This window comes from Lates calcarifer, linkage group LG17, assembly GCF_001640805.2.
Source record: "Lates calcarifer isolate ASB-BC8 linkage group LG17, TLL_Latcal_v3, whole genome shotgun sequence".
Classification (NCBI taxonomy): domain Eukaryota; kingdom Metazoa; phylum Chordata; class Actinopteri; family Centropomidae; genus Lates; species Lates calcarifer.
This window is the reverse complement of record NC_066849.1, coordinates 20,713,658-20,727,100: the sequence shown is the minus strand read 5'-3', so window position 1 is coordinate 20,727,100 and position 13,443 is coordinate 20,713,658. Positions and strand designations below refer to the sequence as shown.

The window sequence follows — 13,443 nt, the reverse complement described above, 5'->3', positions numbered from 1 at the left end:
GTTTCGCCCGCTGTAGACTTCGTCATTAAATAGTAGCTAGGAAGCTCATTATGGATAAATGATGAGCTTCCTTCCTTCCTTTCTGCTGCTGTTGTGGGTCCAGGCATAGACAAGTAAAAGAACCCCCACCTCTGTTGCCCCCCTCAAACTGAAAGTTGTACTTTGTCTTTTTGTGGTTATTTTGCATGTCTTCATAGTTTTCATAATGTTCAACACTTTTTTATACTTTTGTAGATCAAATGTAACAACCTTGCCTTGAGTAGTAATTACCCTGACATACTGTATCAAGAGCTGAAATGGATGTTAGTGCACTTGAGAGTAGTGCTGATACAGATCAACTGGCATATTTAACACTTGAAGTTGGAGGTGTGGTGATGACAAGAGATCGCTACCTAAGCAATGAAATTCTCCATTTCTCTTACGATAAGCACCAAATTTCCTAGGCCTCTCTTGGATATATCTTTGTAGTTTACAGCTAAACACAAATAATTGAGAAAGTTTCCGTAAAATTGCCTGGAAAATGCAGGACTGGGCTCTGTTTCACAGTGACTTGAAGGTTAAGCAAAGTTAGCAAAAGCACAGAGTATAGATATTTGGCCAATTACAAAGTGTGTGATATTAATAAAGGATGAAAAACAGAATGATGAATGTTAGGTTTCATCTAAGATACAATATGTTTCCAATAAAAATATATTAGTTATATATTAGTTTGCAAGCTCAGGAAACTGAACTTCTTCATTTGTTCAGGAAACTGAAGTATATAATATTTCCTCTCCTGAGGGGCCTGGATTATGATCAGAGATTCACTGTGCAAGTCTGTCCCCCTGTTAGGCCCTCCTATATACCGTAATCACCTCGTCGACGGCTTCATTATTTGATGAATGGCTAATCAGGTATTAAAATGAAATCGTGTGACATTAGCGGAACAAATGAGAAGAGGAAGAAAAGAAGATGGGAGAGGTGGGGGAGCTCTCTTAAAAGAAGAACACGCACAATTAAAGTCTAAAATTAGGGCCTTGATTAAATCTTAAACTTTCTCTACCTATTCTGGAGGAAGCTACCATTAGCATTGACGCTTACATTTATTATGAGGAGGCCTTGTGGTTCAGAGAAGTAACACACACACATAAACCTAAAGAAAGGGAGTGTGTAGTGCATGTGTGTAGGGGTACGGTGGCACCCGCCTGAAGGTGAGAGATGCCTCATTTTCTCCGAAATCAGTCCTGCACATGGGGAATGTGTTCTGGTATGTGAATGTGGGCAAACCCTCCGAAACAGTTGTTCCATGCGTTATATGTTTTTCACGCTGTAGTTTAGAAAAAACAAACCACACTAGTTAAAATCTCTGACTGTCAGTCAACACAAACTTGTTGTTGCCATGGTGATTCAGTAAGCAAAATGATTATTTTTGTGCACTGATGGCAAAAAACTGCTCATTTTTAACATCAGTTCGATTCAGAGTAACAAACCAAAATCTAGTGGTACTACTTCTACCCCCCAGACTTGATCAGCATTAACACCCATGTACAGCTGAAACCAGATTTCTCACCGTCCAGTTTGCCTCTATCACAACTATGAAGCGAGTTAAACACACCTCCAATTAAAGCTTGAAAACAGAAGTTGTCCATTTTTTTTTTACCTCAGAGCTGTAATAAAACTATAAAAACAGCTTTGGACAACAAATTCATGATCGTGATTACAGATCAGAAAAAGATGAAAAACCATTAATAAGAGTTAGACCAAAGGTATCGAAAGAATGAATAAAAATAGTGGCAAGAACTTTTCAAAAGTATCTAATCTTATTTCTAATCTGGTAGACCGATGGTACACATAACATCACAACACATTATATCAATACACCCAATGAGACTGAACAATATTAACCACGCAATAACTCAAAACCTGTCCATTCACCAATAAAGTAACAAACGTTCCCTGACCACAAATAAAAGCAGGATGGATAGCTAAGCTTTAATTATTTTCTCTTTCCTGCTATAGGCCGTAATGTCAGTTATACATTAAATTTAAATATAAATGACAGGGAATTTTGTTCATACAGGAGACTGTTTGGTCCTTTCTTTTGCCACCATCAGACCTGTAGCAAATGCTGTCACTAGTAGCTAGGAAGTTCATCATCTTATAATGGGGAAGTGTTGATTATACTTTTTTTCTCCTGAAAAATTGTGAGTGTAAAAACATGGTACATTTTCCATCCAAAGCCACCAGTCTGCTCCTCTATCAGCTTTCTCCAAGCTGCACACTCAAAACACATGTTGTACACAGAGCCTGTCTTACCTTAAAACTGTTTATTCGAGCAGCAAACTATCTGCTTCCTTGATGAATCTCTGCTCTGACCAGATACATGAGCTAACAAGGAGCTTCTACTCAGAGCTACCGGCATGTGTCCTTCGGGGAATAACGAAAATTTTCCACTCATTACTTCTGTGATTCATGATGTTTTTTAGACCAAAAAGCAACTTTTATGCTGATCTCCGCGTAAACTCATTTTCTGCCCCCTGTCTGAGCGCACATCTGTCTGATGAAGTCGCTCAGAAACCCGTCTGTAGCAGCAGAACATCCAACTGAAACTGATGGCTGCCGTCTTTATAAATATGGCGAAGTCATGTCATAGTTCAGGGTATTTTATAGTCTTTTTAGTTCATTACAGTTTGGGGAATCAACACACGCTGACTGTAAAATACCTCCCTTGAATTTTTGTATCTTACAGAGAGTTTTTAACAAATTTTTTTTCACTGCTAGTGAGGTGCAGAAGCTAGAGACTCTTTCTGTTGTTTATGAGGAAACTGTCAGTAGCACTGAGACTGAATAATGACAGACTGTTTGAATTTCTCTGCTTTTTTGTTTTCTGCATTGAAATTTTTTTGTTTGATTGAGCTTCTTTTGAACAGCATCGTCAACATCAAAATGAAATTTAAACTTTGAAAAAGCTAGAGTTATGAGGGAGACAGTTTGCTGTGCGCGCTGACATAATAACCAAATATTACTTTACTCGTGCTTGTTATGAAACAGAAGGCTGTGAGATTGCTTGAAAATGTGCTGTAAATGACTGATGGATTGGTTGTCTGACTAATAACACCGCCTGTGTATGCCTGTTGAAATGATGATTGATTAGTGCATCAGTAGAAGCAAAATAAAAAAACAAAAACAAAATCACAAATAGAGGAGCTGATTGATGATTTTATTTGTTCATTTCTGTGTGTTTTTCAGGGAAGTACGGGCGTCACACCAGCCTGCCGTTCCTCCGACCTCCTCTCACCACAGCTCTGCTCACGCTGGGAAAAGCACACCAGGTCACTAACGTATCACCGTCTGTGTGGGGGGAATCTTTAGCGTGTGTGTATATGTTGATGACTTTGTCGCAGTAATGTCTTTTTTCCTTTGCTTTGCAGAATGCTATGCTTGGTAACGGACTGGTCCTCCAAAACCTCCTGCAAATGCAGCTCGCACAGCAACAGCTTCTTCACATCAAAGACAAACGCATCAGTAGCGTAAGACACCTGTTTGTGTGTGTGTGCACGTTCCATGATTTGCATAGGTTATTGGCGAGGGTTAAACATAGTTGTGGGCATGTGCATATGTGCTCTTACATTTTCATCTCCAGCACTCATTGCATAATTAAACTAAACAACCCCCGAAATCGTGCAACCTAATTGCCTGGTTTCTGTTTTAGAGGAAACCTTGTGGTGTTGATATTTCCTTCCACATTTTGATTTGCATATTTTCTTTTAAAATGTCTCCAGTGTTTTCTTTAATTGCTGAAGTGAAAGTTAAGTCACCGTGACTGATGTCTTGGAGCTTTTCATGTTGTTTTAGAAAGTGGATAGAGAGTACTGTGTATATGATTCCTTCTTTTTTTGACCTCTAACCACTCCACACCTTTAAAGACATAAGACCTTTTTATAGTTTATATTTGCTTTTTATTATCATTTCTACTTCTTCCTTTTCCAAGTAATATATAGAGTCACGTTTAATGGTGCAGAGGGGGAAAAAAAGCTAATATATTAATAATGGTAATATATAATATACAGTGAGGTTCTTTTCTTCTGTAATGTGATGTAGTTTCATACTTAACCTGTTCACTGCCTCAGGCTGAGCTGCTGTTTTCATGAGTATTAATGAAATCATATGTTTGTGTATTATACAGTATATCTTTCTACCATGTTCTTCTCTTCCTCATAGATTCTCTCTCTAGCCTCAAATCCTCTTTAACTTTCCCTTAGTGTTTCTCTCGTCTTCTCTCTCCCACTTTCCCTTCTCTCTTTTTCATATTTTCTTCTGTCCTTCACATTCTTCATCCTCTTCTCCTCTTTCTCCTCCTCAGGTCTCTAGTCTGCTCGGGGACCCGTCCAGGCTGCTGATGCAGAAAGCTTTGTCTCTGCGGCCTCCGGGCCTCGTGCCACTGGGGAAAGGCCTCCTGGGAGACTCCCCTACAGGTAAGCAGGGCTGAGTGTCAGCACTACACTCTCATCAACTTTAGTGTAATTACTGCAAGCAAATGAGGCTATAGTGTCACAATTGGCCTATGCAATGCTGCACTTACACACATTAGTTAATCACATTTGTCATCTACCTTGTAGAGTCGTTCAGCACATGTACAAACTAATCTTTGGCCTGCAACCTTCAGACTTAACTGATTATACTGAACAAATCTGTAGCTTGTAGCAGCAGAGCTCCTCTCATAGGTAACTGAGGCAACATTGTCACCTCAGCTGTAATATATTGTACAGTTATATATATAGTTCTATATAGTAGTAACTGCAGTGATACTGTAACTGTTGCAATCAGTCAAATGCAAATAGGTTTCTGCTGAGCTATTAGCTTTAAAAACTGTTCTTGCGTAGGATTAGTTTTGCTCTAAACTGAAGACAGAATGAACACTGAATGTCACAGTGGTTCTATGATTATTTACTGATGTACATGTTGAGGTGTGTTTGATCAGTTGTGTGTCTGCTTAGCTTAGAAAAGTCTAACGATGAATCTTTGAATTGAATGAAATTATTCAACTAAGTAAAGTTATCAGTTAGTTCCACCTCTCCTACTTAAAGAATATCTGAAAACTTCATCTTATTTGTTTTGTGCTGAAAAACAATATTTCACCATAAAGTAGAGAGGAAGTTTTCATGTTAAATCTTTTCAAACAGCATGTAATGTTGTATCTAGTGTAAAGGCTGGTGATGAGGGTCCCGCCTCTCGGCTTTGGCAATCTCAGATCATCTCTCACTGTGGTAATGACTGTGGTCACCGTTGCGGAGGTGCTATGATTTCCAGTCATCTGTCCATCCATTCACCTGCCTGTCTGTCCATTGGTCTGTCCGCTGGTCCATCCGTCCATCCTATTTTCATGAACACAGTATCTCAGGAATGCCTGGAAGGAATTTCCTCAAATTTGGCACAAACAGTACTTGGACTCAAGGGTGAACTGATTAGACTGTACTGGTCAAAAGTAAAGGTCAGTGTGACCTCACAAAACATGTTTTCAGACCTAACTTAAAAAATCATAAGCTGTTTATGATAGAAATAAACTTAATACCCTTTATAAGATTTATTTGAGTCTTTGCTGCGTAAATTATGAGTCTGAACAGATGTGGATGTAAACTGCAATTTGACTGGTTCTCTGACAAGCCGGTAATTCTAGTTTATGTTAAAATGATTTAGGTTTACTTAGTTAAGATCTCTAAAAGACAATAAAACACAGATTGTTTTACACCATAAGCGAGCAGAGCATGCAGTGCTTTGACCAAAACATGGGCACTTTAATCTCACACATTTATCCTCATTGTTAAATCTTGACTGCCTCCTTGCTGAATTTGCCTCAAGTCAAACCCAATATCCTGTTCAGATTGTTAAGATAATGAAGCTGTAGAGGTATGTAATTTCACATTCAATACGTAATATTTTGCTATTGAAAAATAAGCTCACCTAAACCCAAGATAAGACCACCTGTTTCAAGCAGTAAAGAGAATACAAATACCTCAGTATCACAAAGATTAGTTGTTTTTTCTCAGGTATTGCTCCCTGTCATAAAAATGGTTTATTTTTGTTTGCTGTGTGGCAACTGAGAATAGAGAAGCATAAGTGGTGTAAAAAAGGATGTAAACACGGAGGAAGAGGGTGATGTACATGTGAAAGGATATGTAACTAACCCTCAATCATAATTTGTTGAAGTCAGGTGTCAGGGTTATCCCTCTGCTGATTCCTGAATGTCCCACACTTGTACATTATTGTACAACACATCCTCAGGAAACTGCAGTGCATTTACAATTCAAATCTCCAGCTGAGAAAAGCTGTGTTGTTTTAAATGGAAATGATATATCACAGACTGTGCACACAAACACAAGCAGCAGTGTGTGAATGTGTGCTGATGTATTTGTGTGTGTGTTTGCAGTTTTGTGCATGTCGGTAATGTGAGGCTTTTATCAGTGCATGTGTCTGCTGGGATTGTTAGCTTAAGGCTTGTTAAAGCTGATTGGTTTATTGTGCAGTGGAGGCCATTTTTCACAGCAATATTGGATTTATTATAAGTGCGATTGTGCATGTGCGCGAGTTCACCTTTAGTGTGTATTGCATCTTTAAATTATGTGTGTTTGCGCTTTTATGTATGTGTATATTTTTTTTGTGCTTGTGTATATGTATGTGTGTACATTTTGTGTTTATTAAACCCTGGAGTGAGTGAAATATTGAGAGTGTGGAGCAAACTGCCGGGCTGTAAATAAACATGATAAGTGATGATGTATGAGCTGGAAACCCATTCTCAAATATTACTGCTGGCTCTACAGAGACGGCTGGGCTGAGCTCAGTTTCCAGCCGTCTGAGTGATCTGTCTCTGTCCAGAGGAGACATGAGACACTGATGGTCATCTGTAAAGGCCATTTCATGTGTTTATCTAGCATCTCTCCTTTCCTTGCTTTCATTTCCCTTCATTTAATTTCCTTTACTTTGTTTCTCTATGCTATATTTTATGACTTTCCTATCTTTTGCTTTCCTTAACCTTACTTTGTTTCACTTTTTTCTTTTCTTTCTTCTCCTTTCCTTCTTTTTTCTCCCTACTTTTCCTTGCTCTTGCTCTCCTCTCTGCTCTTTCTTTTCTTGTCATATCCTCTCTTTGCTTTCCTTTTCTTTCCCCTTTTATCCATGCTGTTTTCACTCTCCTCTCCTCTCTTGTCTTCCTCTCATCTCATTTATTTTTCTTCCCCTTGCTCTCTTCTCATCTCCTCACTTCTTCTTTTCCCTCTTTTTCCTCCCATCCCCATCATTCAGAGTTGGGCCAGGAGTCAGTGCCAGCGTCCACCCACAATGCCACAGTGGTGGTATCAGCAGCAGGTGTGATGCCGTACCTCCAGGGTCGAGCTGGAGCGGGAGAACAAAACAGCACCCATTCTATCGCCACAACCCCTTCTGTTTCCTCCTCCTCTTCCTCCTCTTCTTCTTCCTCCTCCACCTCCTGTGACAGGCAACCTGCCCCTCCTGGGACGATGGTGAGCTCCCAGATGCAGGGACAGAGCTATTCCTTGGGTATAAGTAACTCAGGCCTTGGCCCACCTCCACCTAAACCCCCTGGAGGGGTTTATACATCAACAGCCCAGCACAACAGCGCAGATGGCTGCCCCCTGGCTAGCATGGTGAGCACAACCTGCACACACACACGCACAGCAGTCTCCACGTGTCATTATCAGTCTCTGCATCTCTCAGGTTGGCAGAAAAATGATCAACAAGTATTTTGATAATCAGTTCATTATTTTATTCTTCTTTGAGAAGCAAAGTAAATTGAATATCTTCAATATCTTTTGTTGGACAGTGGTGGCAGATTTATCTCTTGAAATTCATCATTTTTGAAACAATGGGTCCTTCATTTCTGACAGAGGTAGACAGAAGAAACTTCTCATTCAAAGCTGATGACTTTTGTTTTTGCCAACTGGAATGACAACCATCACCGTCAGGTTTTCTAAGTTGTGGCTAGCTAACTGATTAAGTCCTAGATTCAGGAGCCTGTTTTAAATGCTGTCTCCAGCTGACTTCATTGTTTTCATCTATCTCAGCTATCAAAGGAGAGTCTTGTTACAAGGCATATATACACGTGATAGTGAACTTACTTACATGATGTGGTAAAAGACTAAGGCGAAATCTCCTGTGTATGTTCCAAGCAAAAAGTTATCATTTTCACCAGCTGATGTTAGAGATAAAAACAACATGTAATAAAACAAAAATATGGAAGGAAAAATTTTTAGTTTTAACCCTGCGTGGCTGCTAACCTTAAACACTTGCTGGTATTTTCAGAGAGCATGTTTTATCTTTTATGGTTACAAGAGAAGTCTCTTAGGATGACTAAATACTACACTGTGAGTGTGATGCTTATGAATGGGACTTTTTTTGATATAATCTGTAACCCAACAAACAAAATTTTGGCAAATGGTTAGTGGTGATTTTTTATTATTTTTTGATATGTTATAGACTGGACCCATCAATTAATTAACAGGTGAAATAAATAAACAGATTCATTAAAATAAGGAATTATAATTTGCAATCGTACATTACTCTCTCTTTCCACTCCTCTACCCATCTGTCTCCGTCTCTTGTGGACAGGGCTATTTATTCCTGATTTGGCCCCATTGGATCTTAGGCTTATTCAAAACACACAAACACAAGTGAGCATATGAATAAAACATCCTCAGTCCCTCGAGGGGCTCTTCCTTTGGGAAATTCTCATAATACACTGTCAAGCTCACACTGTCTCACCCCTATTTACAGATACAGTATCAGGCCTACCTGAGGTTGACTTATCTGTTCACCTGTATGAATTTCTGAATACCTGTCTGCCTTTGTGCTTATCTACATGTGCATACATCTACTTGTGAATTTCCTGTGCAGATTAATAAAGTATCTATCTGTCTATTTATCTATCTATATATCTACATCTCTTTGACTAGGCCTGGTTCAAATAAAGCACTGCCATGCTACATCATCATCTATAATAAGTCAGTGTACAGAGATAATCACAGCTCTAAAGTTCTTAGGGGAACTGAGTCCAGTCCCAGCGCTGTCTTCTCTAAAGTCTCTCTAATGGAGGGAAAGTGTAATTAACAGAGAGAACAGTCCTCCCAGATTTCCACGGCCTCGTCAGCAGCTCTTCAAAATCTTTTCAACTTTAAATTTTATGTTGAAGTTGGTATGTTGGTGCCAGTGAGTGATGTACAGGTCACAGTGTTGCTTTTGCAGTCCCTGATGTAATCCAAATCAAAATTTAAGAGAAAGGATTGATGGACCTGAGCTTGACAAGCTGACTGGTCAGTAATGACATTTGTGATAACACTCCTGAGAACACCTCAAAATCTATGTTATTTTTCTTTGACCTGCAGTTCCTTCCAGTAGTACTATGAACAATACCATTTCAACTTCTTTCTGTCTCCTCAGGTAAGCAGTGGCCAGAGTTCTCTGTTGGGTGATCCTCCTAAAGAGGTCAGACTGCCTTCTAATCCTTACCTGAACCTGGCCAGTGTAATGCCAGGAGTGGTTCTGCAAGGTAAACATACAAACTCACATGTTGTTCTTTCAGTACTTTTGTTTGGCAAAAGCATATCATTTCCTCACTGATGGGCTTTGATGCGTAGAAAACAAAGAGATCACTACATGACTACAAACACACTTACCTGATTTTTTTTTTAATTCAATTTTGTACACAAAACAAGCTATGTTAGCTCAAACTCTTCATAAAAATAAGTATACTTATTATATTAAATAGACTACATTAAAGATATGTGTCAAAATGTATCAAAATGTCCATTGAAACTTCCTTACAGCAGTAGTTCAGCATTTTGATATTGACTCATGGTCACTTCATGGTGACAACAGGAAGCTGTCCCACTCAAAATCCCCTAAAAAAAACACACAACTTCTCCTTTTTAAAGATGAGACAAACACAATATAACATGTTTATTAGTGAGCTTTGGAGGTGCTGGCAGGCAGATTTTGTTACATTTGGCCAGAATCAGGCTAGATGTTTCCCCATTTTCCTGTCTCTGTGCTAAGCTAAGCTGACCGGCTAGCTGTTCCTTCATAATTAGCATACATCCATAAGAGTGGTATCAGTCTTTCCAACTAACTTGTAAGAAAGTGTGCTAAACACCAGCTGTTTCTCTGCAAGTAACTAAATACAGTACTTCTGTGTCATATCACTTCTCCATAGCTCTGACGTTCTGCCAGAAGTAGCACACATAGTCATTGTTTGGTACAGACAGTACTGAACAAAGAGAGAAACTTTAGAGAAGGGGATTATATTGCATGAATGGTTAACTGTTGTTGCCGTCCTTCATTAAGTAACAAGCTAGAAACTGTTCAAAGGCAAGTTTCAAGGGCACAAACAATGAGAGATATTATTATCTAACTCACTGTGTCTCCTCCATGGTTCCTCAGGGTCAGTGGGGAGTAAAGCCCAGGGAGGACAGCCTGGCTCTGGAGTGTACAGCAGCTCTGTCGCTCCTGTGGTTTCCCAGAGCTCCGGCTCCTTCTCCCACAGCGCTGCAGCTACGACAACTGCTCCATACAGCACTGATACCTCCACTGACTACAGCCAGTACAACCAGGCCTACACACAGGTACTGCAACACAATACAGACACAGTACACAGAGATACAAATGAAGAAATATTGTGATAGATGGATGGATGTGGGTCTCCCCGTTCCCAATAGTATTAAGTGTTACTGGGCCTAAAATGTGAGAGAGTGGCTGAGTAGATGATCGATGGATGGATGCATAATGAGTGGATGGATGAGTGTAGCAGTGACAGAGTGTGCTGTAACTAGGGGAGGCAGGGAGGTGGAAGAGATGAGAAAGTGTATGGATATTTGGACAGACAGAACGAGAGAGGATTTGGCAGAGTGCGCTGTGTGTCTCCATCTGTCCCTGCTCCCTTCCTCTCTCTTGAACAAGTCATGAAGCCTTCCCTACTGGCTGTTTGTCTTTGTCTTTCTTTCTGTCACTCTGTTTCTCCCTGTCTCTGCTCCTGCTGTCGTTATACCTCCTCCAGCAGCAAGTGACACGTCTGATATTTGCAGCGCGATGCAAACCCAATTTTAAATGTTAATTACACTCTACTCATCCAAACAAATGAGTCATGATTAGATAACCAATAAAACCGTCAGTTTAATTTGTCTAGAAAGACAAGACAAAGGAGAGGAGCAGGGGAGAGCCATCTACAGGAACAATAGCTAATGAATGACAAAAAACGAGAGAGAGAGACAAACAAAGGAGGAGGCAAAAAATCAGAAAAGACAAGAAAACGACTGAGCAAACAGTCATTTGTCTGCTCCAGCTGTTCCTCACCTGATGTTAGCTGATGTGTGTGTGACACAGGAGGCCATGCAGCAGTGGTACCAGCACTACCAAGCAGCACAAGCTCACACCTACAGCGCTGCTGCTCCACAGGACAGCACGGCCACAGACTACAGCAAGGAGCACACACAGGTAACACACACACACTCTCATCTGTAACTGTGTGGGATTTTTGTGAGTGCAGTTACTTGGGTGCAAATTGTTTTTAGTTTTTTTTTTCCTTTAAAAAATTTCTGATGTTTCTGTTGATTATTTTGCCAATTAATCATTTTGTCCTTAAAATGCCAGAAAGCAGTAGAAAAACATTTTCTGCAGAAATTTGCCCAAGGTTTCCCAAACTTTTGCATACAGCTGTAAATAAAACCTGAAAATAATCACCTCTACGGTGGATATAAGCAGGACTTCTTGTGTTTCAGGCTCCACCAGTGACGTCCTATGGGGATTACAGCTCCTACATGCAGGCTGTCACTCAGTACTACTCCCAACCTGCAACAGCCAACCAGGCCTATGCCAGCAAGGTAAAAAACAGGACACCTAAACACCTTAACCTCTTAACCCTAAAACAGCCCTTTGAAGATGTGTCCTCCCTTTTCATAAAAAACTCAAATTGTTCCTCAGAAAGACAGAAGCTATATTGATACATATGTTTAATGTAAATTAAGAATTTGTCTCCTGAAATGAATGAATACAAATTATTAAACAGTATAAAGAGAAAGCTGGTGAAGTAAAACAACACGCTATTGTGTTTGACTGCCAAAATTCAGAGTAGCTCAGTATTGGCTAACACCAAGCAACAAAGGATGGCCAGTAAAGAGCAGCATACTACAGCCCTTTTTCAGATGTGGAATTTGTAACATTGCTGGCTTCACTTGTCTGGTAAAGTTACAGCAGACATCTGTGACTTTTACATCTATGTTTCTAACAGTTTTATTCAGATGTGACAGGACATTTATGGAAAGAGCCAGTGCTCACATGTGAGAGAGAAAGAGGGAGAATTTAAAAAGTTTGGGCAGTTTGAAGCCTCAATTAATGACCACCATGAGCTCAGATGACGCTCACCCTCCTGCTTATTAGACACTGAATCCTGTTGTGTTATAACTATCAAACAGTGCACAAAGATTGAATGACAGAACGTTATGTTGGGACTGTTTAATTCCTGTCTGCTCACGTGCTTTATGTTAAGTGTTCTGCTGGAGATTCATCCGCAGAGCAGAGAGACTGAACTCATTGAACTCATTATTACTGTGGTTATTGGGAGGGTTTTTTAATCTCTCTGGCCCCGGTCGCGTTTTTCATAGTTTATTAACCTAATTGTATTTAGTTTGCGCATAAGAGATGAGGATAATGTCCCTCTCTACTGCATGTCTTGTGCCATGTTGAAAGTGGTACAGAAATGTTACTGGGTCCAACCAAGATTACTATTGTGTCTACATAAATGTGACCAAGGCTCTTATTCAGACCTGTAAAGGGGTGCATGTCTGCAAGGGACTCAGGAGTGCTGCAACAACATCCAATGTAGCATTTAAACTAATGTTATCTTTAAAGACACAAGGACAAGTTGAACAAATATGATAACCTAACAATATTAACTATAGGTAAAACTTAAACTAATTAGTTTAAGACCATTAACTACTAATTAATTGGCCAAAGTTATTCATTCCAACATGCAAATTACCAGTTATTTTTGCACAAATTATCAAAAGAATTTAATCCTTGATACCTGACGGGCTCCATACTGGACAGCGGAACAATGCTCTATAAAATCTAACTTAAATATTTCAGTGTTAATGATTCGGGGTGCAGCCCTCAGAGCAGTGTACTGGTATTTACATGCAGTTTGTTTGTGCATTTATTTGAAGAGGGTGACCTCTCTCTAAGACACTGATACCCTGTTAGAGGGAGCACATCACTCTGCACCCAGCAGCTGATACCAGCCATCTCCACACACCCTGACAGTCCAGGTCCAGGCTTATCTGCTGCTTCTGCTGGAGGCTGTTATCAGTGTGTGTGTGTGTGTGTGCACACAAGTATTTTCTTGAAGATGCAGCCAAGGGTCTCATTTTGCGACAGGGATGTATTCTGGTCTACTGAGCTCAC

General features: G+C 39.9%; 1 protein-coding gene across 2 annotated transcripts in view; it reads left to right on the top strand.

Moving 5' to 3' along the window:
• raver2 (ribonucleoprotein, PTB-binding 2) overlaps positions 1 to 13,443 on the top strand; it is a 93,964-nt gene that overhangs the window by 67,449 nt on the left and 13,072 nt on the right. For both annotated transcript variants that reach the window (XM_018696477.2, XM_018696492.2), the window contains exons 8-15: positions 3,229 to 3,311; positions 3,411 to 3,509; positions 4,343 to 4,454; positions 7,279 to 7,640; positions 9,430 to 9,538; positions 10,429 to 10,610; positions 11,368 to 11,478; positions 11,763 to 11,864. In XM_018696477.2, coding sequence (XP_018551993.1) covers positions 3,229 to 3,311; positions 3,411 to 3,509; positions 4,343 to 4,454; positions 7,279 to 7,640; positions 9,430 to 9,538; positions 10,429 to 10,610; positions 11,368 to 11,478; positions 11,763 to 11,864 — 1,160 coding nt within the window. The remainder of the gene's footprint in view (positions 1 to 3,228; positions 3,312 to 3,410; positions 3,510 to 4,342; positions 4,455 to 7,278; positions 7,641 to 9,429; positions 9,539 to 10,428; positions 10,611 to 11,367; positions 11,479 to 11,762; positions 11,865 to 13,443) is intronic.